The following is a 26368-nucleotide window of genomic DNA, read 5'->3' on the forward strand; positions in this document are numbered from 1 at the left end:
TGGATGTCATCTCCTGGCTTCCAGTGCAGACCCTTCAGCTTCTTGATACAGACTCGCATGGGACACTATGGTAGCTCCAGGCCTTTGACTGGATCTTTTGGATCTCCAGTACACTGACAGTCCTTTTATACTCTTCCACACCTGACTCTATCGGCGGCCACTGTAAGCCAATCTTATAAATTCTTATATATTTGTGTATCTTGCATTAACTCTGTTTCTCTAGTAAGCACTGACTGATACACAGGCTGATAAAAAAAAAAAATAGGATCCATGGCACAGGTGCGGGGGTTAAATGTTTATTAAATCAAGCTTTTAAATTATCCATCCACCTATGGTCTGTAAACAATTACAGTATACATGTAAGTAAAAGCCCAGAAAATTAGAACTACTGGAAAAATCTGGCACCTTACCACAACTCCCTCCTTGAGCCAATGCCACAGGCTATCATTAAGAGTTAAATGAAAAAACCAGCTCAAGTCCGTCCCTAGCATGGATTTCAAACAGGGATTTTGTTCCACACTACTAAGGTAGATGATAGCAAGGCAACAGTGTAGTTTTTACATTCACAGATTGGCTTAGATAGTAAGTTTCTAATCAAGGTATCTCCCTCCCTATTACCATAACTGGTAAGAAATCTGAATCAAAATAAATGACAGACCACAGGTAGTTATAAAAATAGATGACTCGTAGAGTAATAAATATCTACAATTAGTAGAGCATAAACTTATAAAATTTACTTTTTTCCATAATGTGCAGATAATTATAAAGTATGTTCAAGAGGTGCAATCAGCAGACTTTAGAGTGGAAAGAGGGCATTTGTAAAGAAAAAACACTCAAGTACAAAACCCAGAGTAGGAAGCGGAATGCAGATGAGAATATACAAAACACACAAAACCCTAACTCCTCACAGTACATTATCCTACTTAGTAGACACAATGAACTTTCAGCCCTTTTTATGTCTTAAAAAGTAATTCTTTGTTACCTATGTACAAACTTTAAAAAAATTTTATCAAGAGAGAAGCAAAATTGATTGACTTAACAGTGGGACTAAAACTGCTGAAGCTCGTAGCATTTTGTGTGCTTTCACACACTTCTGTGTATGGGAGTTTAAAATGCCCCCAAAGTGTTTCAGGTAAGTTTTAAAATACTCACAAAAATCTATTCTATAGTCATTTCAGTTATAGGAGAAAAAAAAATCCAGGGTGGGGAAGGGAAAGCGAAAAATCTCACAAACTCATGATGAATATATATGTGACATTCATATGTTCTTTTAATACTTATGGAATGCTATGCAAGATAACTGGAATGCTATTCTGAAACGAATCTCATTTCAGAAGATACAGTAATTCCCATTTTAATTCTAGAATTAAAAGCACTTATCCACATAATGTGCATTTCAGCAAGGCTGGCATCTACTTGGTTATATACTTGCCGGTGTCACCTTAAAGCCTCATCAAAGATTTATGGCAGACCTGAGCTGTAAAGTCCAGAACTAACAATACCACAGGTAGTTATTCATCTTCATTTCTCACAGGGTCTACTTGAGTTGTCCAAATGTCACCTTCACTGACAGCAGTGTTCCCTAGAAACTTTGGCTAGTTTAGTTTCTTTGCCAAAAGATCTCCAAAGTCTAACATGTTTGGGGCTTGCTTGGTTAAGCAAACAGGTTCCACTGGCATCCTAACATACATTCTACACCTTCAAGAGGGTTGTGCGTGTGCAGCGTCTCTAAGTCACTTGACCTTTCAGGAGACTCTCGAACATTCACTGGAGCCCAGGACATTCTGGGTAGATGGTCTGAGGATGGCCGCGTTAAAGTAAATTTTCTACAGTAGTAGTTCTCACATTCTAGTGAGCATCGGAAACCCACAGAAGGGGGTTGAAACAGATGCCACCTCAGAGGTTTGGGACGGGGCCTGGGAATCTGCTTTTATTTCCCTGGTTCTGGAGTTGAACCCAGGGCCTTACACATGCTAAGCAAGTGTTCTACCCCTGAGCTACACCCCCAGCCTTTTAAAAATTTTGAGGCAGGATCTTGCTAAGTTGTCTAGATTAGACTTGAACTTGTAATCTTCCTGCCTTAGCCTCCTGAGTAGCTGGGATACCAGGTGTGCCACCACGCCAAGCTTCAAAATGTGCGTTTCTAAGAGGTAAACTGATGCTGGTGGACTGGGGATCATACTTGGAGTGGTGACCATGGAGACTTTGACCTACACAATTCCCAGCAGCAGGAAGCCTTCCTGTGGCCTCAGGAGAGGCTGCGTGGACATTTGCCACAACCTGTGAGCCTGAGGTCAGGTAAGTCTGGGGACAGCTTAGAAGGTCCTGCACCTTGGTGGGGTGGAAGTGCGCTGCACTTGACTCCTGGCTCTGTCTCTGCTCACCCAGTGACCAGGTGCCAGTGACTCCATTTTATAAGAGGAACAACAGCAGCCCCCTCTTAGGGATTCATGAGGTTTAAGATAAATCTTTGCAAAAAAGCACCACCTAACACAGAGCATCATACAAGTGTTTGTTAACTGGAGGACCGTGTCATTCACAGCAGGAAAATCCCAGGTGAGTTTCTGACTTCTGCGACTGCTACATCTTTACAGAAGCACGTTCTTGCAGCTAATGAAGAGAAAGGTGGCTAAAGAATGCAGAAAACTGCAGCGAGAGAAAATATGGATTTCTAATTTAAAATACCTAATTGTTTGAAAAAAGATCAACCCACAATCAAAGTAGTTGACTATGCTGGCTTTGAGATAGTGTTTAAAAGTTAAATATGGTGATCTTTGAGCACATATGGTGATCTTTCTCCTCCAACCTACCATTTTACTGCTGGTTAAATTTATCATCAAAAATGAGAAAAAACATTACATATGAATCATATCTAAAAAATTTAGCTGAGATAATGCCAATCATATAGACTACATAGTGGGGAAATTTTAAATGCAATCTATTTAAAAAGGACCTATAATTTTGGTTCATAGAAACACTCATAAACAATGAACACATATACATGCACACACACACACACACACACATGCACACACACATTCACATGTGTTTAGTTGTTGTCCAGTACATCTTAGCCAATGAATTGCCTCTAATTAAAAAATGAACTTATAATAATTCATACATATTCATGATGGGAGTACAATCAAGCAAACATTTTGTTGCCAAGTCTTCGCTTCCACATGGGAGGGGCAGAATGGTTCCCAGGCTGGTACATGATTCACTTTAGGTGTGCTCTGGATGGCTCTGGAGACAGGACAGCATCTCTGAGATGGGTCTGCCTTCATAGCAGATCTGATACACTGCGGTAAACAGTGGAAACCTGGGTGGGAGGAAATGGGAAAAAGACAAGGTTAGGCCATCTGGTTTATCTCCTAAAACAGACCCATTTTTCTGTGTTGCTTAACAGTGCAGCAAAGTACTGTATGCTACTTTGCAAAACACAGGGACCGCTTTCCACGGTCCTTTTATTATTTGGTTTGCAGAGTGCAGAGCCTCTACTCTGCATTGCACTTGCCAGACCCTGGGACCACCTAGACCACCCTCTGCCTGCTAAGCTTGCAGCACACGGTCACACAAGTCACATGGTCATCCCTCCCAGCACACGGTGGTTCATTTACAGAAAGAGCTGTGGCTTAGCATCATGGCCAAATATGGGGATGAGTCCAAGTTTCTGTCACTGTTTTAAAAGATTGGAGAATGAATTTTAAATTGCAAGGAGGTATTGCTCTCCCTTCTCTAAAAAGGATCATCCATGGATGACAATGAGGCAACCCACACATCGCCATAAATAATTCAGGCCAGGAACTCCTGCAAGGATCCAAGTTAGGATTCACAATTAGCAAAGGCCCGATCTCATGCTTGAAGCCTGACTTATTCTGCATTTTCTTCCCACAAAGGAGTGGGCTAATAATCCATTGAAAGAAAAGGGAATATCCCAGGGTACAGCCGGCTCAGCAAGTTTTTTTTCCAGGCAGAAATTACTAGAAAAATAACTAATTTCAAATTTCAATCAGGCTTTTTAATACACACACACACACACACACACACACACAGCCCAAAATGAGCTTGACAGAATCAATAGAGCCATAAAGGGCATCCTGAAAATTATCTGAGTAGAATCCTTTAATGACAATTTAATTTAAGAAGAACAAACAGTCCTAGGATATTACATGTCTTTATGAGAATCCATCATGGGAGGTTTTTTTTTTTTTTTTTTTTTTTTATCATGGGAGGTTTTTAAGGTGAGGACTGCTATGTTATTTTCTGGACTCAGTAGACTGAATCAAATCTGACTCCTCAGCCTGTACACTCTGGGCAAGTTTTACTTAGCCTCTGATGAGGTTTCCCCATCTGTGAAATGGGGCTGGCCATGCAGGCCTGTGTATCAGATGCCTTCCATATCAAGTGTATGGTAAAGAACTTGATAGGTATGGACAGCTTTGAACCACAGCAACAGGATGGCCCTGGCTCACAGACGGTAAGCTCCCTGTGGAGAGAGCTGAGGCCACTTTGTTCATCACTGCACCCTCAGTGCCTGGCACAGTGCCCAGCAAGGGCATTGAGTAATTCTTGTGAATTCAACGTAAAGCCTAGAAGTTTCAGCTCTCTCACTTTGTGCTTCCATGTCTTAGTTTCCCTGTTCCTAAGATGAGAACAAAGTGTATGTCCCCAAAGCTGTGTGGCAGGTGATGATTGGCCACCTAAAACCATTCCCGACCCACCTAGAATTATCCAAGCAACCTAGTTCTCACTGAGGATTCTGGGGAAGACATTACTCTCCCTGAGAGGCACTGGAGGAGAAACTGCTACCTAGACTGCTCTTGCTCTTCCCAAGTGCAGCTGTGTGAGTATGTCATGCTTGGAGCTGCTGCAGCCACCTTGAGGTTCCAGAGGAGGCACAAAGGTCATACAGATTCTCATCCACAGCCACTGAGCCAACATCACTAAAGTTCACCTCCATGCTCCCTCCTACAGCAGAGCATTGCTCTTACAGCTGAAAGTTCTTCCAGCTTCTAAAACCAGCATTTCCAAAATGTATTCTGTAGAAGCAATGTTAATGAGATGTGGAGGGTGTGTGGGAGGGGGATTTCTTAAGCAACTCATTCAGTCCTCCCAGCCATCCTATGAGGTAGGAAATAATATGACTCCCATTTTATAGATGAGGAAGCTGAGGGATGTTCTGACTCGGAGCCAACACTCAGCCACAAAGCTACACTTCATTTATATGTTATTTTCTATAACATAAAATGCTACAAGACCAATTAGGTCTGTTTGAGAAATTCTCTAAATAACGTGAAAGGATAAATGATAACCCCTCATAGGAAAGAGCTGACATACACCAGGCAGTCAGCCATCCCACCAAGGGACACTGAAGGTGTTCAGGCTTCAGGCCTGGTGTGTGTGGGGCTGCAGGCCGTGAATAAGGCCCAGCCCCCAGGAGCCTGCAACACTGCCAGGGGCTGCACTGTACGCTCCCCCTCTCCCCGTTCATAGGCTGAAGTCCTCATCCCCGGACCCTGGGACGAGCTTTGTCTGGACACCAGGTCCTTAAAGAGGCACTCAAGTTACAATGAAGGCACTGAGGTGCTCTTATAGGACAACTTTAGGACACAGACAGGGATAGCCAGATGATGTAAAGATGCAGTGAGAAGACAACCACCTATAAGCCGAGGAGAGAGGAGTCTGAATATGCCAACCCTTCCAACATCTTGATTTCAGATTTTCAGGCTCCATGACTAGGAGAAAATACATTTCTCTTGTGATGCTGTGTTATGAGATAGCTCTAGCAAGTGAGTGCAAATACCTTATGTTCACATGCGCACGCACGCGCGCGCACACACACACACGAAGGCTGATACAGCACATTTTATAACAGCAGAAAACCCTGAACAGCTTTAATGTCTATTGAGAGTCGATTGTCTAAATAAACTAGTTTCTGCATCCAGTGGAGTAATCCACAGTCATTAAAGTAGATCTCTGTGTAGATGCGGACTGAGCTTCAGAACAAACCCTAGGGGGAAGAAAAGCAAGAGACAGAGCAGTTCACAGAGCCCCCCCACCACCACATAAACAAAAGGCTGAAGGAAAGGTACCCTAGAAACTGGGAAACTCCCACATCAAGGGCCGAAGTCAGGACTCGCTTTATACTGCATGCGTTTCTGTACATTCTAGCTTTTTTTTTAAAACCAAAGGCTTTCCCCTCCAAATCTGAAGATTAAAAGTAAAACAATACATTTATATAAATGAGAACAGAGCACACAGGATCTATACTGTCTAAACCCAGGGTTGGCAAGCCACAGCCTCAGGGCCACTTCTGGCCTGTGCCGTTTTTGTGTCACCTGCGTGCCAGGAATGAGATTTGCATTTTTAGTGGCTATGAAAGAAAAAAGGAGGAGGAAAAGAAGTGATGAGACTCGTGCGTGTGGCCTGCAAGGAGTAAAGTACTTGCTGTGTGGTTCTTTTCAGAATATGTGTGCTATGTACAGGTCCATACCATGAGTTCCCAGCAGGCACAGCTTGCTGTGGCAGGAGGACATGGAGAAGGCTTTGTTGGAGAGGCCAGGCTGCCAGTGGGGGCTCTTGATGTGCATTATGCAGGACGCCCAGACAGGCCTACCCTGAAGACCCTTAGAGAGCTGGCCAGCTAGTAGCCGGAGGCAGCTGCCCACACACCAACCTGCAGGCTTGTTATTTCATTCTGTAAGAGCTGGAGGCCTCCAAGTTGGGGCACTTGGGTAGAAGGCATCATGGCGGTCATTTTGCCATAATTTTTCATTTGTACACAAGGCCACTGGGGCACAGTACAGCTAAAAACATGACTTCCCCAAGACCACGTGGCTCCTACGTCACAAGGTAGCCCTGAATGTTGCCCTCCTGCTCTCTTCTTCTACAGCCCTGAAGAAGAATAGAGGGTAGGGGATAAAAAAGTCAAGGTGAGAGCAGCACAGAAGGTGACTGGCAGAAGAATGTGGCCTCTGCCCATGTGGCTCAGGAGGCAAGGGGTGCCGGAGAGGGTGGCCCTGGCCCCGGCCCTCCAACCCTGAAGAAGGTGCCACCGCCTTGAGCACAGCCTCTCGCCATTCACCACAGGGGCACCTGGCTCAATTTCTAATCGGAAGAACTAAATGCATATGACTGGGGAGGTATGTGCTCGGAGCGGGTTTGCCTTACTTTGGGCAGCCACCACTCCCAGCATCCCAGGCCCGGTGCCTTTCCCACAGGCCTAATGACAGATACAGACCAGTGCCTGGCAACCTGCCCATCCACAGAATCATGACAAAGGCACCACCTGGTAGCACACAGAGGCCGCTTGAAAATTCTGCTTGGGAGACTCTCGCCATCACCAAACACCCAAGGATTTCAAGACTTTAAAAAATTTCCTGAGCAGGCATGGCAGCACATGCCTGTAATTCCCAGCTACTTGGGAGGCTGAAGCAAGAGAACCACAAGTTCAAGCTCCACCACATACTGTAATCAATCATCAATCAAATAAAAATCCTGATAAATGCTCGATGGTTCTTTTTTTTTCAAGAGTAGGAAACATTTATTGGGAGAAAAAAGCTTCTGTCTAAGAGAGACAGAAGGGGGACCAGAAAGTGGGTTACCCCACTCAATGGTTCTTAAAGTAGCACTACCACATACCAACACAGCAGTGTCCACTAAGCAGGTAGGAAAACCATGCATGGCAAAGATGCCTTCCTCTTAGTCACAATTTAAGATCCTTCCCCTTCTCTGGTAGCCTGTTTACAAAACTCTACTTCCCCTGGCTGGTTTTAAAAGCCATTTCAGAAAAATATGGTACAAATTAAAGAGGGAAAATTAATGCTCCATCTATTTGAAATTTTCAGTGAGGAATTCTGTGGCTGCTAAATTTGACTGGGTATGAAGGGAGCTGGGTGCAGGGTGAGGTGGAGGTACATGGTGGAATCCGGCAGACAGTTGGGCTGAGCAAGAGTGAAGATGCCACCAGAGACGTCATGTGCAAACCATCTCCTGGCTTAAGAGAAGCATACACTCTAGATAAGTCCCAAGTAACAGCATCAATATAGCTGCCCACACTGCAACCCCAGACGGACAAACTTCCCTCTCCCACGGAGTCCTGGGGGGAGGTCAGGAGACACATCGCTATAGTTTGGCTCTGAAGTGCCCCGAAGACCTATGTGCTAAAGGGTTGGTCACCAGCCTGTGGTGGAACCTTTAGGAGAAGGGGCCTAGTGAGAGGCAGCTAAGTCATTGGGGTGTGCCCTCGAAAAGGATATGAAACCTGGCCCTTCCTATCTCCCTTTTCTTCCCAGTCTCCATGAGGTGAATAGTCTCCTCTGCCATACATTTCAACCACGATGTACAGTTCTGCCACAGTCCCAAAGTGACGGTGCTAAGTGACCATGGACTGAAACCTCAGAAACCTTAAGCCAAAGTAAACAATTCCTTTTTATGTTGATTTATGATAAGTATGTGTTACCCTGACAGAAAGCTGGCTAACATGGTATGCTGTGCAAGGCTGAAGAAGGTAGTGCTGGCATCATAGTCCTGGAGAGGAGATTAGTAACAGCAGGATGAAGGGTTGTGTGAGAGACAGGGCCAGACAGCAGCCTTGGAGAGGTTAGGTGGCCTGTGGTGCTGCAGGGCTTCCTCCTCAATCGGGTGGTCAATCAGCTGACCAGCCCACCTTATAGAGACCTGGCCCAGAAGGGAAGGAGAAGATAGATCCAGCTGGCTAGTCACTCACACAACACAGACATGGCAAGGCTGTGCACCCAACCTTCTCTCTTGGACAGCAGAATTCTGGGACAGCTTGTCTTTCCTTGTTTTCTGAACTGTATGACATTTTCTTCACATAGTTATATCTTTTTATTTTAAAAAAGTTATTATTTTTGAAAAATTGAAAACTTACAGCATGTAGCTCTTCCTGAACATCCTATAGGACAAACTAGAATCTAAAGCTTCATATTTTGTGATACTCCTTATAGGTATTCTCACTGAAGCTGAGATTTATACTGTGTAAACACTTGTATTTGGGGTAGGTAGATATTTTCTGCCATAGATATTCACATCACATAGAGGACTCAACTAATTGAGTAAAGTTCTAGGTCCATTTGTCAAACAGTGGCACTCCTCTGCTGGGAGCTGCTGTCACAGACGATGAGGGGTGGGCTTACTTGTCAGTGAGTCCTTTCTGTTTGAGGATGCGGTATACTTCTGCTGAAGTCTGAGGTCCTTGGAGCTTCTGCCCGTTTAGCATCTCCTTCTCCAATTCTTCAATGGTCTTAAAAGCAAAGGATAAAAACAATTTAGAGTAAAGAGTAGAGAACCATTTATTTTGAGAGGAAAGTGGGGGAGGAGGGCTTTAATCCCTCCTGTAATCCAAAGAAAGATAAAGAAATATAAAGACTAGACAAGTCCCTTGAAAGCACCCAGGGTGAGCAAAGAGCAGGGACAACATTGACCTTTGAGGGGTGGAGACAGAGGGATGGGAGGGTGGGGGGTACCTTCCCCGTTCTGGCGAATGCCTCAGCCACCCTGCGATTCCGCCCTCCATAGCAGGTGGTGATCAGGTCGGCCACCCCACAGCTCTCCAGGAAGGTGGCTGTGGACACCTGGCCCTTGCAGAAGATCTTGGCGAAAGAGATCATTTCCATGAGGCCCAGGCGGATGACGGCAGCTTTGGTGTTGTCACCGCTGCGGAGGCCATCGCAGAACCCAGCTCCCACGGCGACGATGTTCTGCACGGGAGACAGTAAAGCCCAGGATGTGTTATGACACGCCAGTGCGTGAGGATGCAGAGGGGGCCACGTGGGGGACACTGGCTCTACCTCTGTACCAGGGCAGAAGACGAAAGGGACAGGCCTTTTACCTTCCCATTTACAGAACAAAGGGGTAGAGGTGCATCAGCCAGAGACTCACAATGGCTGATAACAGTCTTGGGTTAAACACAGTTTGGATGGACTATTTTGCCTTTGGGTTGTTTTTATTAAAACTGAATGCTTTGGGCCAGGGATTTAGCTCAGTGGTTCCGTTGCCTGCCTTGTAAGCGCAAGGTCCTGAGTTCGATCCCTGGTACCAAAAAAAAAACAAAACCCTGAATGCTTTATTCAACTATAACATTCATACAGAAAGTATACAAACTCTAATGTATTGCTTGATGAATTTTTACAGTATTCTGAACATACCCACATAGCTGGCTCCCTGACCCCCAAATACAGTGCAACCCATGCCCCAGAAAGTTCTCGGGGACCCTTTCTGGACATCTCCCCCACCAAAGGCAACCACTGTCTTTACCTCTCACAGCACAGACTGGTGTTACCTGTCTTTAAACTTTCTATGTGTGAAACTGTTCAACAGGCCATCTTTTGTGTCTAGCTTGTCTCAATGAACATCAGGTTTGTGAGCTGCATTCACATTTTTACATATAGCACATTTGCTTGAATTGCTGCACAGTGTTCCATGGGGTGGCTATAGTGTGATTTATTCACCCCTTCTTCTGTCAGCTGGCATGAGGTAGTTTCCAGCTTGGGGCCATTATAATGTGCTATAATGGACATCCTGGCACACGTCCTCTAGGGACTGCATGCAGTTCTCTGGAGTGTGGCCCAGGAAATGAAATGCTGGTCTGAGTATGCGCAGCTCAAGGTTCAGCCTTTTGTTTGATTTAATAATCTCTAAGTGCATATTTATGGAGTACTCACTCTACATGGCCTCTGCTAGACACAGGCAAATTAGACACAGAGCCCATCCCTTCAGAAGCTGACACATAATCTGAACAGCAGTTGGCAATGTAAGGGACCATAGCCTCGTTTTGTATGCACTGTTTTATGGGAACCCAGCCACACCCACTCATTTATATACATCTGCATCACTTCTGCACCACCTCAGGCGGTAAGTACAGTTACACTAGAGTCCACACGGCCCACAAAGCCTAGAACATTTTCTATCTGGCCCTTATGGGAAGAAAATGTCTACCAATTGCCCCCCCTCAAAGAAATAAAACATGTGCACAAATAACTATAATTATTCCACAGAAGGTACTGAAAAGTTGAAATTTCACTTCAACATGTGTGTGCCCAGCAGGGACTAGGCCCTGGGGAGCTGCTGATGTAGAGGAAGAGGGTGTCCCTAGGGAAAGGTGCAGACAGAATGAGACACAGCTTGTCCTCAAGGACCGACAATCTGGCTAAGAGATGCCAACGCACATCACAAGACACAAGCGAGAGAGTACTGGCCAGCAGCAGGACCCAGCTTCATCTCAAAGCAGGGAAGGCTGAGTGGAGGAGGTGGCCTGTGAGCTGGGTCTTGAGTTGTACATAAAAGCCAGACTACCACATAGGACAAGGAACACCTTCCAACCACACCGGGGACTCACGTGGGACTCCAGTGGACCTCAGGCTCCCGGTCCCTTCCACTTCACCCGCTGCTCCTCTAGAAACACTCAATGCCAGGAAAAGCACAGGTACTGTGACTCTGTGCAACCACATTAGCATTCTTCAATAATACCTGGTGACTCTACAGGATTTGTGTCTTCTTAAAACAGGAAGCAAGTCAGCAACAAATGGGAAATAAGTGAAAATAAGAATTTTCTAAAATTTTTTTCCTAAAAAAAATCCCAGCTTATTACCAAAATAACAATTCTCAAAACATCAGACCTATAAAATCTGAAGGAAGGTTGGAGATTTAGCTCAGTGGTGCCACTGCCTGCTCTGCAAGCGCAAGGTCCCGAGTTCGATCCCCGGTACCAAAAAATAAAAAATAAAATAAAATCTGAAGGATAAGTCAAAAAATGGGATGAAATGAAGAGTGAAAACATCTCCTCTGGTATACACACAGTTTTTTCTTTTCTTTTGTTTTTTGGTCTTACTTATGTAGTCCAGGCTAGCCTTGAATTTTCTACATAGCCCAGGCTATCCTCAAACTTGAGATTCTCCTGCATCAGGCTTCGGAATGCTGGGATTACAGGCATGAGCTTGGCTCTCACAAAGCTTTTGGTACTGTGATGGGCCCTGTCATGGCCAGGTTCACCATGAGAAGCAGATCTGGCCAGGTAGCACAGAAAAGAGAAAGCTAGAAAACAGAAAGTGAGAATGGAAAGGCCCAAAGTGTGTTGTGTTCTCTGCCTCAGGGACCTAGTCAGCTGGATGTGTTCCTCTCACTGTCAGTGTAAAAGAGAAAAGTAGGAAAATTCTGTAAATGATCAGAAAGCTGACAGCAACTCATGCAGGTTTTGGACAAATTCATGCTACTTCTTTGTCTCAGATCAGCGACAATGCTGATCAATGATAGAGCTTTCAATGATACAAACAGCCTGCTGTGGCATGCGTGCCACAGCAGTCCTGGACCATCTCTCGGGGAGGGTATGTATGCAAGCAGTAGCTTCCAAGCCAATCACTCCTCTGAGACCCTGGGGAGTGAGGGGCGGAGGGATCTCTGCCTCTGTATCTGCAAAGGCTCCCAACCCTTTCCACCACAAAGGAATTGCAGACTGTAGGTTTCGCCCACCCCCAGATGCATCATCCGGAACTACCAGACTCAGGCACGATGACAGCAGAGGTGACAACTCCTGGGTTAGTGCACTTTTTTTTTTTTTTTTTTTTGAGGCAGGGTCTCTATGTTGTCTAGGCTCGCCTTAAACTTGTGACCCTCCTGCCTCAGCCCCCAGAATGCTGGGATCACAGGTGAGCACTACCACGCCCAGATTCTTAACGCACTCTTCATGTCTGACAGCATCGTGTTAGGATGGGGGGGAGGCAGTATGAAAGGAGCCCTGGGAGATGCTGAGGGGCAAGGCACGCTCTGGTTTGGCAGCTCTGCTCTGGAGGAACCCTGGACCTCCAGGGTGGTGTCAGGCAGAGACTAAGAGCTGGACCAGCCAGGCCAGGCACCACTGCTGGTGTAATAGCCAGAACCCAACAACCACAGGAGCCACAGGGGGTGCACTGCACTGATACCCAGAGGGCCTCACTGCTGTGTGACCCTGGCCAGTCAGTCTCCTCTCTGGGCCATCTTTGCCTCAGATGTAAAATTTAGGGCCTTGACAGGATTTCAAAATCTTTCTGGGGGTGACATTCCTCTAGGAAAGCTGGTACATTATATCCTGCCCTGGAGCTACAGAGGGTGGGATAGTATTGGGGCAACAGGGTGACACCTAGAGACATGTGGGAGGGGGGCGTCTAACTGTAGAAGCCCTGAGGCCAGTTAGGGTGAGAATGGTTCTATTAAGGTTGCCAAGGCAATGTGCCTGAGGCTTAGGCTTAGCACTAGACTCACTGGCCAAGTGGTGAGGCTGCTGGACTTGCTCTCTGATACTTCTGCACTGTGTCCCTGTGTCCCCATCAGATCACAATGTGACCCTTTGGTTACCTGACAACCAGTTCCAGGAAATGTCTAGAGGCTGACTGAGTGAACAAGGACTTCCGCTCAGCCCCAGCTCCTGCACACAGAGGAGGGGGCCACTAAGTGCTTACAGCAAGCTGCACCAGGCTGGCTGCAGTCTCCATAATGCTCAGGATGTGCTGAAATGTGCACCTGTCCTCCTATTTCTGGGCTGGCACAACCCTGGCTGGCCGAATACTCTGCCCCAAGAGAGCTGGAGCCAAAAAGAACATGCTCCCAGGGCCTGGCCCACGTTGGTCCTTTGTGCTGTGCCTGATCCCTCGCCCAACCCCAGGGTCAGAGGGACCTTGCCATATGAGCCACTACAGTTCCACCTCTGCCACCTGGGTAGAGGAGGCGAGGTAAAAACGGGCAGCTTAGTAGTAGAAATGACACCAGGGAAAAATAATAGCAATGGTTAACCTTTCTGAACTCTTCTAAATGTTTCACACATTAACAAATCATTTAAGCTTCACATGTGTATGAGGTACACATGTGCACATGCATAGTGAAAGAAGGGAACACATCACACCCCTCCGTGCTGCTGAGGGCCAGGGAGGGAGAGCCATTGAGAGGCGACTACATCAAGTCCACTTATAAACTTCCTAACAGGAACCACTGGCCTACCAACCACAAGATCTGGTGGGAGGAGCTCTGGCCCTGCAACAGCCCAGCAGGGCACTATGGGCACAAACAGTGTTTTTACCATGGCACTCAGACAAGCACGCAGGTGAGCAAGCAGGGTAGGCAGACGAAGGTGCCTGGAGACCTCTCAGCTCCTGTGTGACCCTTCACTGAGGGGAACATGGACCTGGACTACCTCAAGGTCTCCGTTGGACAGCAAACCTTTCCACCAGGGAGCAGGGGGCCCACGTCAAGGCAAACTCCCTTCTGAGAGGTCTCTGGACCCCCATCCAGTTTAATCGCCTTATGATGGAACTTGAAATCTTCATTCTCTCCCTCCACCACTTATCACTGTCAAAAGATAAATAAACACACAGAGCTAGTCAGAGCGTGTTTGAATAGCATTTGAGCAGATGTCCTCTGAGATCACTGGGCTGTGAACGTTATCATTATCCACTGGGCATTTAAATCTGCTTTAAACTCTTTGTAGCTAAAAGTACCATGAATTCCAGAAGACAGACGTGCTTAAGACCTTTCTCATTTCTTGGGTTAGGGCAATGCTCAGGCAATCACCCACCCCTGAAGTGCAGACTTTGCAGTTCTGAATTGGGGCACAATGCACAGGGATCAATTCCTCTTTTTCTCCTACCATCCACAGAAATAATGAAACACCAGAGGACCAGTCTATGCTTCTTCCTGCACCACCACCTAGGGAGAATTCCCCACTGGAACCCAGGCACGATCCAATGCTTCCTGCCAGTCTAACAGACTCTTCTTGGGGCCAGATCCTAATGCACTTGACCTCAGAGGACACACTGTCTGTAGAGCATGGGGTATTCCGGGAACGGTACCATGCATTATTTGCAGAGGCCTGGCAAAGGTGCCATGGGAGGTCAAAGTCAAGCCCACATTTGTCCCACCAAGCTGGGCACACTGATAGGAAGCTGTCTTAGCTTGCAATGTCCAAAACAAGTTTCTGCTCTATCAAACACAGTCACCACTAGCCACGTGTGGCCACTAAGCCTTTCTCTTGTGGTGACTGTGACTCAGAAACTGAATTTTTAATTTTAAAAACTTAATGAGAGGCAATGATGCTGAGGCATGAGGACAGTGTGCTGCTACTGAGACCTGGTGTAGCGGACCCCAAGAGCAGTTTTATGACAAGAATGAAAAGCAGAGATGCACGGGCATTCACAGATGACTCACATCCAGATCAAGATGGGGAACACTAGTGCTCCTCACGTGGCTGAGGGTCAGCCCTGCTGCTGCTAGCTCCTAGCTGTCCCTCTGGGCTGAATGGACCTTACCTTCTGGATGAGGGAGGGTAGGCATGGACATCGGCCCTGCTGAGCTGGATGCAGCCTTGGGCTGAAGCACAAAGGCATACCTGCTTTTGGGGATGTGGAGCAGGGCATCCCTTCAAAACAAGCTCCCTTGGTGCATGTGTTAGCATTTCTGCTGCGCAGGCTCTGTGATGCTAATAAGAGGCTCAACCTTGGGCTGAGATAGAGTTAAGTGATGCGGCACTTGCCTAGCATGGTCTAGGCCCTGAGTTTGATCCCTAGCACAGCAAAATTACCAAAAAAAAAAAATTTAACACCCTTGCCAAGCATTTCTACTGTTTCGCCTTGTTATTTTGTTCCATCTGTGGAACCTGAGTTGTTCTCCACTGTACTTGGAGAACTCCAAGCAGCTGGCACTGACGGCAACCCAGGCCACTCTAGCTGCCTTCATGGATAACATGGAAATAAACAAACCCCAACACACAAAGTTCTACCACTGCTTGTCTTCCAGGCCTTCACCCTTTCTGCCAAAGGGAACTGAACAATACCCAGGGATTCATGTTCACTAATGAAGGAAGGCCCTACGCAGGAATGCAAGGTGGGGAGTGGCGAGAAAGAGCCCAGAGGGGTTGCAGGAGGAGGAGCACCACAGATGGCAGGGCAAGGAGACACCAGCCACATCTGCAAGCCCTGCTGCGCAGCAGTGGCTGCGCCCATCAAACAGCCCTGTCACAGGTTGGGGGTTGTGAGCTGTGTCGTCCAGCCCGGCACTTGCCTCTGGAGGTTTCCCATGCTGAAGTGCTGCTTCCTCAGGTGACAAAAGCATATTTTAGGAAAGTTCTAAAAGTTCTATTTTCACTACAAAATAAAAGATTATGAAAGCATCTCATTTTGCTCTATAAACAATAAATAATCACTTTCTGTGGAAAAGATTTTACTTAATTTGAATGTAAACATAAATCACTGTATCTAGCTAGTGGCCACACGCTGGACTATACAGGCCCTGCTCTCTCACTCACACCAAGGCCCTAGAGACAAGGCACAAGGCTGGCACTCAAGAGTCTCAAAAGTCAATTAGACCCATAGCTATATTTGTGTAGTTTTGTCTTTTGACAATATATTACTGTCAAAAGCCATTGTATTATTTACTTTAAATAGATTCAGTTTACATGATTACAGTTTATATAAAGTTATTTAAAAAAGAATGCATACTCAGGGATTTAGCTCAGTGGTTCCGCTGCCTGCCTTGAAAGCGCAACGACCAGAGTTTGATCCCCAGGTACCAAAAAAAAAGGAATGCTTTCAAGCCAGGTATGACAGCAGTCTCCTGTAATCCTAGCACTCAGGAGGCTGAGGCAGGAGGACTGCTGGGAGTTCAAAGCCAGCCTGGGCTATATATTGAGTTCAAGGTCAATTTGGAATACATAATGAGACTCAAAACAAAAAATACTTTTCCTATTGATTAAAAGAGCTAGCTTTTTAATAGTGAAGAGATGAAAGGAATTTTTAAGGCAGAAAAAGTACTGGTACAAAATGATTACACATAATTCCTCTGGATTTTTTTATCCTTCTAGGGAGCTGTTTTCTGTTTCTCTTAGTAAGTCACATGCCCTCATGCTTTCGAGTACAAAAAAGATTATGAACTTCTTTTATTGGCTAGTAGGGAGAAGATTACTAAAATTGTTAAGGTGAAAAAGTAAAACATACTGAACTACTTGAACAGTGAGGCCTAGATTTTGTTTTTTAGAGGAGACATGCATATATGTCATGTGCTCAGAAGGGTGGAAGAGCATGCAGCAGACTTGAGCAGAGGTCATGGTCATAGGCGGGTCAGCGATTTTCACTTCTTCTCTGTACTTCTCTGTTGTATGGAACACAATGACCGTGACTGCTTTTATAATCAGTCAAACCTGACAAAACTATTATTTATGTAATGAAAGGAACACTGGGCCATTTGTCTTCACTTTGGCAGGCTCTGGCAAGGGAGAGCTTCCTTTTGTCCATGATGTCTGGATACAAACCAGAAAAGTCAAGCTGTACACAGTAATGGGAGAGCACCTAAGATTCTTAAACTGCTGATGCCACTCCAGCTGTGCCAATACTTGCTGCTCACCAGTCATTTACACTTTGCCGCTCGCTCTCCTTAGCTGTATGATACAATGGTTGTGTCACCACACACCAGATGGTCCCCAAACAGGAGATGGGGACTTCAACTTACCCTACCCACAGGGTAGGTTGTAGGTTTGCTACTTTCATCACAGAAAATAATTTTCAAACCACTTCAGTGAGAGACAAAATAGTTTATCAGGCAGAATTGCAAAAGTACATACTCAGAGAGAATAGAATGTAGGCCCTGGAGACAGAGGCACATTATGGTCTGAAGCTGGGTATATTTATGTGGTCTCTGGGTGTCTTCAAGGTGGATGATATTCTACTGTTGAGTTACCCACCGGGCAGGCTATGTCAGAATGCAAAGTGCTTGTGTGTGTGTGTGTGTGTGTGTGTGTGTGTGTGTGTGTGTGTGTGTTTTCTGCAGTGCTGAGACTGAACCAAGAGCCTTCACACTGAGCTACATCCCAGTCTGTTTTTATTTTGAGGGAGGCAGGCTCGTGTTAAACTGCCCAGGATGGGCTCAGACTTACAATTCTCCTGCCTCAGTCTGCCAGAGTGCTGGGACTACGGGCTCATTGCTGTGTGTCTGAAGTTGAGATCTGCTGCCTACTAACACTGCTGCATCCCCGAGCATGGAGGTCTGCAGGAAGAAGGGTGATTTTCAGGTGCACAGCACAGGGCCAGAGCCCAATTCACAGGCCTACTGTGCCTTAAGTCCCTTAAGATTTTTTTGGCAGGAGATGGGGGAAAGGGGTGTTCCTGAAAGGGAAAAAGGCTTGAGTAACTATTGTGCCCTGAAATTGCCGTTTTTCCTAAAAGTACAATCTTAAAATTATGATTTTCCTTGGCTCCTTTCTACCTATCTTTACTTTTTTCTAGCCTACCTCAGTTGGTTTCAATGACCATTGTACTGGCTTCTGTTTGAAAAAAAAAAGTTCTAGCTCTGATGGCAACCTGTAGAGGACAGTGAAAGAGGAGGAACAGTAAGTGGCCCTCCAGCTCCATCCTGCCTGCACCCGAAAATCACTCTGTCACGGGAGTGGCACAAATCCACTCACAGGCTTCCTGCCAGGAAAAATGAAAAGGCATTTGAAGTTCAAACACAAGACCAGCGTGGGCTCCCATTAGCAGATGCTTTTCCTGAACCCTCGATCTAGAATCTTCTCACCAAGCACCCTTTGTTCTGGGCAGAATTTCACAGCTTCTTTGATTGAAAAACATCCAGTCACTTAACAGCTTTGGAGCAGCTCAGTGGCAGTGGCCGGGGCTGAGCAATTAGGCATTCTCAATGCTTCCTGCTGTCAAGTGGTCATTAGTTTAATGGAGAACTATTAGAAACACATAAAAATCTCAACCAACGAAAAATAAACAAAGCTGCCAAAGCTGGCATCTTAAGTGTAACAGGGCCTGTGCAGAAGGTAACGAATATCCCTCTACATACACATTTAGAATACAGACACAGGCCAGGGATTTAGCTCAGTGGTTCTGCCATCTGCCTCGCAAGCACAAGGACCGGAGTTCGATCCCTGGTACCAAAAAAAAAAAAAAAAGAAAAAAAAGAAAACGTAGAATACAGATGCGTGCTGCTTGCCGGGGAGCCCAGGCCTTTAACTGACTTTAATTCTGAAGCGCTCATTGTGTATCGTGACCACATGCAATATTAATTCTAGAAAGTGGTTTTAGATCCTGACTAGAAAAAAAAAGATGTACAATTTACGATAATCAGGGGGAAGGCATTCTTTGGACTCTGGTGTTCTCTGCATTCTCTCAATCTTGGCAATTCTCACTTGACACTGCCAGGTCAAAGCCACACTGTCAATTCCTTCCTTAGGTGTGCTCCGATGGCTAAAAAGTAGCTTTTTGCTGTAGAAGAGATGACTCAAAAGTGAATCAAATGGAGTATTCTTATTGAGAACTGTTTGCTTTTTCCTTTTCTTTTCTTGGTAGATGTCAGCTACAGCAACTCTGGCTCACAGAGGGGAAGGGCCAGGTAGATGCTGCAGCACAGCTGCTTGATAGCTGTTTCCCACAGTGAGGACAGAGACTGTGTCCAAGGCTTTCAAAGGCACTGGTAACAGCTAGGTGTGGTGGCGCATGCCTGTCATCCCAGCACTCAGGAGGCTGAGGCAGGAAGATTTCCAAGAGTTTGAGGCTACATAGTGAGTTCAAGGCTAGCCTGAACTGCACAGTGAGATCCTGTCTCAAAAAAACCAAACTGCCAGGTGGTGGCACATGCTTGTAGTCCCAGCACTCAAGAGGCTGAGGCAGGAGGATCACCTGGAGTTCAAGGCAAGCTTGGAATACACAGGGAGACGCTGTCTCAAAAACAAAATAAAACAAAGACAGGGTGGGTGAGTCAGGAACACAGGGGCAGACACTTATCCCTTTACCTCCTATTATTACTTAAAAGTTAGGGCACGGAACGTTTTGGACTGAGCTCCCTCCCCACAGACCAGATCAAACCAAAGTAGTCACTCATGGTTAGTACAACTTAATCACACTGAAAATCTTAGGACTCAGAGATTCTGAACCAGGCCAGGCTTTCCTGAAAAAGAAATTCCATTCCTGAAAGGAGAGTCCATTCTTCTTGAGCTAGCATAATAATGAAATCCTCTGTTTTAAACCTTTAAACTAAAAGTAACGACGCTAACCAATCAGTTTTTCCCTCTTGTTTCCTTGCCATCACATTACAATCCCAGTGCCTTCTGGGAACACTAGCTCTGTTCTGTAGAATGCAGGCTCCCCACTCATCAACTCTGAGTATCTGCCAACTGGACCTACGATTATGTTTGTTGTGACTTTGACTCCAACATTCCCTAACAGCCGATCACACAAGACTGCGTCTTCAACCTGCCCTTTTCCCTCTGGAGTGCAAAGATTAACTATTTATTCTTAGAAAAACCTCTTGTCAGCAGCAGGCTATTTTTTTCCCTAAAAAGAACCATCAACCAAACCACCAAACCAGGAGAGCAGCAGAATTCAGAGGGAACAAGTTCCTTTTCCTGCTCAGGATAACATACCTATAAAACAGATGAGGGAACAGAGACATTTGCTCTTGGATAAAACCCCAGGAACACCAAACTCCAGAGGTGCCACCTACCCAAAGGACAAAACACCACAATTCTCATATAAAGAACTTGAAAAAATCAGACTTCTCCAAATTTAAAAACCCAATCAAAAAGTAGGCATCTGAAATGAATGGACACTTCTCAGATGAAGAATTAGAAACGACAAATAAATACATGAAAAAATGTTCAACCTCATGGGTCATTTGTGAAATGCAAATTAAAACAACACTGAGATTCCATCTCACTCCAGAAAGAATGGCAGTTATCAAGAAATCAATGAGGGCCGGGGATTTAGCTCAATGGTTATGCTGCCTGCTTCACAAGTGCAAGGACCCGAGTTCAATCCCCAGTACCAAAAAAAAAAAAAAAAAAAAGAAATCAATGAACAATTATAACATATGTTGAAGGGGATGTGGGGAAAAAGGAACCCTTCTCCACTGCTGGTGGGAGTGTAGACTGGTGCAACCACTGTGGAAATCAGTGTGGAGATTCCTCAAAAAACTAAAACTAGAGGTTCTATTTGACCCAGTTTTCCTCTTCTTGGTATCTTCCCAAAAGAATTAAAACATCATATCACAGCGATATATGCACACTCATGTTTATAGTGGCACAGTGTGTAAAAGCTAAATCTTGGAAATAGCCCAAATGCCTGTCAATCGATGAATGGATAAAGAAAATGTATTTTTTTATATCCAGTGGAGCAATGGAGTACTACTCTGCCACTAAGGAGGATGAGCTTCAGACATTTATAGCTAAATGGATGGACCTTGAGACCATGCTCTTAAGTAAAATAAATTGGAGACACATGTTTAAATAATGCATTGTTTCTCTGATGTGAGGAACTGAAAGTGGAAATAAGGACTAAAATGTATAATGGATATCGGGAAATGGGAAGAAAATGTTCAAATGGGAAGGGGAACACGGGAGGAGGGAGGGAGAAAGGAAGGAAGGGTCGAGAAAAAAAGGTGAAAATAGAAGGAAAAAAATGGAAACAAAGCTTTTGTACACAGGGACGGGAAGGGTCATTAAGGGAGGGAGGCAATAGGATAAAAGAAAAAACAAAACAAAATAAAAACATCACAATTCTCCCATAGTTACAAACAAAAGCAAACCATGAATAAAAGAGGAACTCAGCACCCAGGAAAGACAGAACAGTGTTACAAAGAAGGCTCTCAATTCACTATTCCTCCCCAAAGCCACTGTGGAACACAAAAGCCATTCTTCAGGATTAGACTCAACAGTGCAGCTATGGCCTTGCATAGCCCCTCTCCTCAGGTCAGAATAACAAGGCTGACTTTACCTTAAGAGCACCACAAAGTTCAACGGTGTCCGCATCATCAACCACAGTAATTCGAAAATTGGGAGTCTGCAGAAGTTCTTTGAAGAGAAGCCCATTCTCCATGATTTTGCTGCCTATTGAAAGGTTAGGAAACAAAGAAATTAGTAACAGTCTCTAATCTTAATGATCATACCCAACAGTGGTTAAAATAGTAACCTTTCTCTTACTACAAAAGTAACGTGTTTATTGCAAAAAATTTAGAACAGATCTAGGAGCAGAAATAGAAAATAAAGCTATCCCATAAATTTACCAGAGGATTATTTATAATTTGACACATATATTTAGTTTATTGAATAAATATAATTTTTGAATATAGTTTATTGATGAATATAGTGGTGACACAGGCTGTAATCTGAGCATTCTGGGAGGCTGAGGTAGGAAGATCACATATTAAAGCCCAGTTTGGGCAATTTAGTGACTTAGCAAGACTCTCTCCTTAAAAAAAAAAACCAAAAAAACCCCCCCAAAAAACACATACACACACACACACACACACACAAACATACATACATATATACATATATATGTATATAAAGGAATATAATGTGTGTGGATCTTATAATCTACTTTCTGTTTTCCTAATTTTGGAAGATGGAAATGCAGTCAAAAGTACCTGTTTTTGCTATTGCTATAGTCCCCTCTATGGGGGAGAGTGCCTGGAATATGCTGAATGGTTAGTGGTTTTCATATATTTATTATTTTTTAAAATTTTCTTTGTTTTGGAGACCTCTGACTGAAAAGCAAACAGAAATAAAAGTAAAACCTTATACAGAAAGTCTGATATAAAATCTGCTCTGGCTGGTGGGGTGCAGGTGGGCCTAACCAAACCCACTCTCCCCACCGGGCTCTGAAGTCAGGACTGTAAGATTTCCCATCCTAGTCCTGCTCCTGAGCCAACGGCTCCACACAGGGATGGCAGGAAGCACATGGAGGACTCCGGTGCTGGGCCTTGCCTGCCCCCAGGTAGAAAAGCAGCTGTCCCCAAGCTCGGCTGTACTTTACAATCCCTGGGGGATCTTTACAAACACCAGCACCCAGCCCACATCTCAGCCCCATTAAATCACAGTCTCTGGAATAGAGCAGGCATCGGTAGTTTTGGGGGCTCCCCAGTGTCAAGCTTGATCTGGCCATAACCTGGTTAATAAATATGTTAATTCCAAGCTACAGTTTTAGCAGACACAAAACACTGCAGCCCTCAGAAAAACACACTGCTCCTTCCAGTGGCTGAAGACCAGACCCAGGCTGTGCCAGCTCTGCCTAGATACAGGCTGTGCCTCCTCAGGCAGTCAGAACACAGAACAGGTGATATAGAAAAGAGATAAGACTACAAAGTACAGCACAACAGCTTCCCGGTGCCAAGTTACCTGAAAACATCCATACATCTACTTCTATCACTGTGTGGACCCCAGCTGCAAATATTTGCTCTGACCTCTGTATGTGACAGATGTGCCAGACCCTTTCCCAATCCCCCATAAAACTCTCTGCCTGTCCTTTGTTTGTCACTGGCGGCTTTGTCACCCTCAGTCGACCTGCACCCAGGTTCGTCTGTGTCTCGTTGCCTTCCACTAGCCTGCTAAGGTGGTCTCATTCCTCTGCCATTTGTCACCCAGGTGATTCCAAGGGAAAGACAACTTTGCAAACCTTTGATTGAACCTCCTCTAGCTTCGGCTCCCCAAGAGTAAAATAATGGTCCTGGGGAAATACAGTAAAAAATACAGAATGGTTGTGAAGTTATATAAGAATCATATGGAAAAGGTCTTTGGATCATAACAACATTCACAGATCCCAAAGACAGCATGGAGTCAGAGGACATCTGCATGCTTGGGATTATGATTTTCTACACTGACAGACAGGGAAACTATAGCCCAGAGGAGTTTACTAACTTCCCATGGCCACACAGCTAGAAAGCTGAGCCCAAGTTTTAACCCATATGCTGCTCTGGCTCTGGGGCCAAGCTCTGACTCTGTGCTAGGCCACCTCTTGGCTGTGGGAAGAGAAAAGATAGCAACAAAGATCCAGGTATATGCAGATATGCACTTCCAATGGCGGGGCAAGATTGTCAACAATTAAAATTACAGCCAGGAATAATACAGTCAATGTCAAAATCAGGCTGGGCATGTAGTTCAGCAGTAGGGCACTTGGCTAGCAGGCACCAGGCCCTGGGTGTGCTCCCAGCACCCACAGAGAGTCAGCCCAGGAGAGGTGAAGTGTACATGAAATAAGCCTGGCCAAGAGCGAACCATTTCCAATGATGGATATAAAAGGTTTGTTTCACTATCTTACCCCATTTAGTTCTTTAAAATGTTCCATAATAAAACATTTAAAATATCCATGCCCAATAAGCAGAAACTCGTTTTCTGTTCTACAGGACATTACCATTATCTTATTCAGCTGAGTTCTCCTTTTCCAAATATTGGAACGGTGTCTGCTTGAGCAACCTGTGCGCTTCCTCTTTTCAACAGCCCACCAGGCGCCTAGGTGACTCTGTGCAATGCTGCTTCCTCATCTGGCGGGTGAGTCTGTCCCCGCCCCACAGAGCGTTCTCTTGTCCTGTGCCTCTGCTGTCCCTCACCACAGGACAAGCCCTGCTCCAGCCTGCTGGGAGGGAGGGAGGGTGCCCAAGTCACTGCCTGCACTGTCTGCAGCTGGAAGTTCAGTCGCTGCTGTGAGCTCCCTGAGGCCCAGGTGGAGGAAGTGGCTCAAGTCTGCCATGGATACAAAGGGCAGGGTCTGTGGGCTCCTCTGTGGCTGCAAGTAACTGTCCTTCAGAAAGGTGGGCTTGATTTATGGCAAGTTCACATTTTCTCAAATGTACATTTTAAGCATTATTATTTTGGGGGTCGGGGATTTAGCTCAGTGGTTCTGGTACCTGCCTCGCAAGCGCAAGGTCCCGAGTTCCATCCCTGGTACCAAAAAAAAAAAAAGAATTACTATTTTGGTAGTTTTGGGGGTTGTGGTGTGTTTTGTTTTGTTTTGAGACAGGGTCTTGCTGTGTAGCCCAGGCTAGTCTTAAACTCAGGGTGATTCTCCTGCCTCCGTCTCCTAAGTGCTGGGTGTTATTTTAAATCATGGGTATGAAAGCACTAACTGTATTATGACTAGCAGTCATAGGCAATGATGTGGCAGGCAGGAACCAAGCCCAAGAGTCACGTGGAAGGGATACCCTAAACTCAACATGAACCGAAGGACAGGAAAATCTCATCTGTCAAGCCAACTTTCAGTGATCAACTTAGGTAATTCAACTTCCAAAGCCTCATTTCAGTCTCTGACTCCATGTTTGTTTGCAGAGATGCTCCACAAGGAGCTTATGTATCCTGGACATTTAGTGCCATGCTTGACACATAATAGGCTTTGAAAAATATCTGTGGAATGATTAAGTCAGATTCAATGGTAAAGCCCACACGAAGGGAGATCTCACCACAAGGAATGTTGTTCACCATGACAGCAATTCAAAGTACACTAAAAATCCTTCCATTTTCCTGCTTTTTTGGGGGGGTGGGGGGTTGGTTGTGTTGCTGTGACCTAGGAATTGAAGCCAGGGGCACTGAACTACATCCTCAGTCCTTTATATTTTTTGAGACAGGGTCTCACTAATTGCCCTGGCAGGACTAGAACTTGCCATTCTCCTGGCTCAGTCTCCTTCAGTGCTAGGATTACAGCTATGATTTCTTCTTGTAGGGAAATCTGTAACCTAATGGGTTAGGAAAACACAGGTGGATCAAGATTTCTGAATCTATCATAATTAAAAATTAGCTGGTCCTTCATGTCATCAAGAAAGGAGATCTGGAAAACCACAGTGTAATTATCAAATGCAGGAAAGTCTGTGTTGCTGTGATTCTATTATCTAACACACAAGTCCACAGTCACATCTCACCAGCCACCCCAAGGTTGTATTTCGCAGCCACCTTCCCTCCCCAGCTAGGACCCAGCCCAGGGTCCTGGGCTGCAGTTAGTGGCTAGGTCTCACCAGCCATCTTTAATCTGGGAAACTTGCTAGCCTTTCATTGTCTTCCACAATGCTGAGAACTGCAGTACAACCCAAAGAGAGGTCAGGGATGTATTGGGGACATAGCCAGAGGGCAAAAGGTACAACTCCAGGCAGTAGTGTGTCTTTGCAAATGAAAAAGCCTAATCCAGCCAGTTGGCAACTTTCCTACAACAGACAGAGCAAGTGGCAGGTAAGCATGCTAGCCAAAATCTGCAGGTAGGTATAAAGTTTAAATCAGAGACCAGAGATTAATTTCAGCCTTACAAACAATCAAATAATCAGTCATTTCCAACCAACTAGGAAAGGACTAGCATCAAATAGGATTGAGTTGAAATAACTTGTTAATCTTTTTGAAAAAAAGATTTCACAAGCTCTATCAAAATGGGAGATGGATAGGGCCAGGAGTTTAGCTCAGTGGCACTGTGCCTGCCGGGCAAGCACAAGGTCCTGAGTTCGATCCCCAGTATGAAAAAAACCCCACAAAAATTGCAGATGCATAAAAACATTAACTGGAGGCCAAGGAGCAGAGCTGCTCCCAGCGAAGTGGAGGTGAAACTTCTGGGCCACCGTACCACCGCCCCCAGTGCTGAGG

The 26368-nt window shown here is 45.3% G+C and overlaps 1 protein-coding gene across 2 annotated transcripts in view; it reads right to left on the bottom strand.

The window, feature by feature from the left end:
- Window positions 1-280: 280 nt before the first annotated feature.
- Window positions 281-26368, bottom strand: part of Gpd1l (glycerol-3-phosphate dehydrogenase 1 like) — a 71629-nt gene continuing 45541 nt past the window's right edge. For both annotated transcript variants that reach the window (XM_004857823.4, XM_021238682.2), the window contains exons 5-8: window positions 21750-21862; window positions 9489-9722; window positions 9159-9265; window positions 281-3319 (exon numbers count right to left, since the gene is read on the bottom strand). In XM_004857823.4, coding sequence (XP_004857880.1) covers window positions 3223-3319; window positions 9159-9265; window positions 9489-9722; window positions 21750-21862 — 551 coding nt within the window. In that variant the 3' untranslated portion in view covers window positions 281-3222. The remainder of the gene's footprint in view (window positions 3320-9158; window positions 9266-9488; window positions 9723-21749; window positions 21863-26368) is intronic.

Source organism: Heterocephalus glaber, unplaced genomic scaffold, assembly GCF_053883595.1.
Source record: "Heterocephalus glaber isolate CG9 unplaced genomic scaffold, H.glaber_assembly_v1.0 deba00001472, whole genome shotgun sequence".
Lineage (NCBI taxonomy): Eukaryota > Metazoa > Chordata > Mammalia > Rodentia > Bathyergidae > Heterocephalus > Heterocephalus glaber.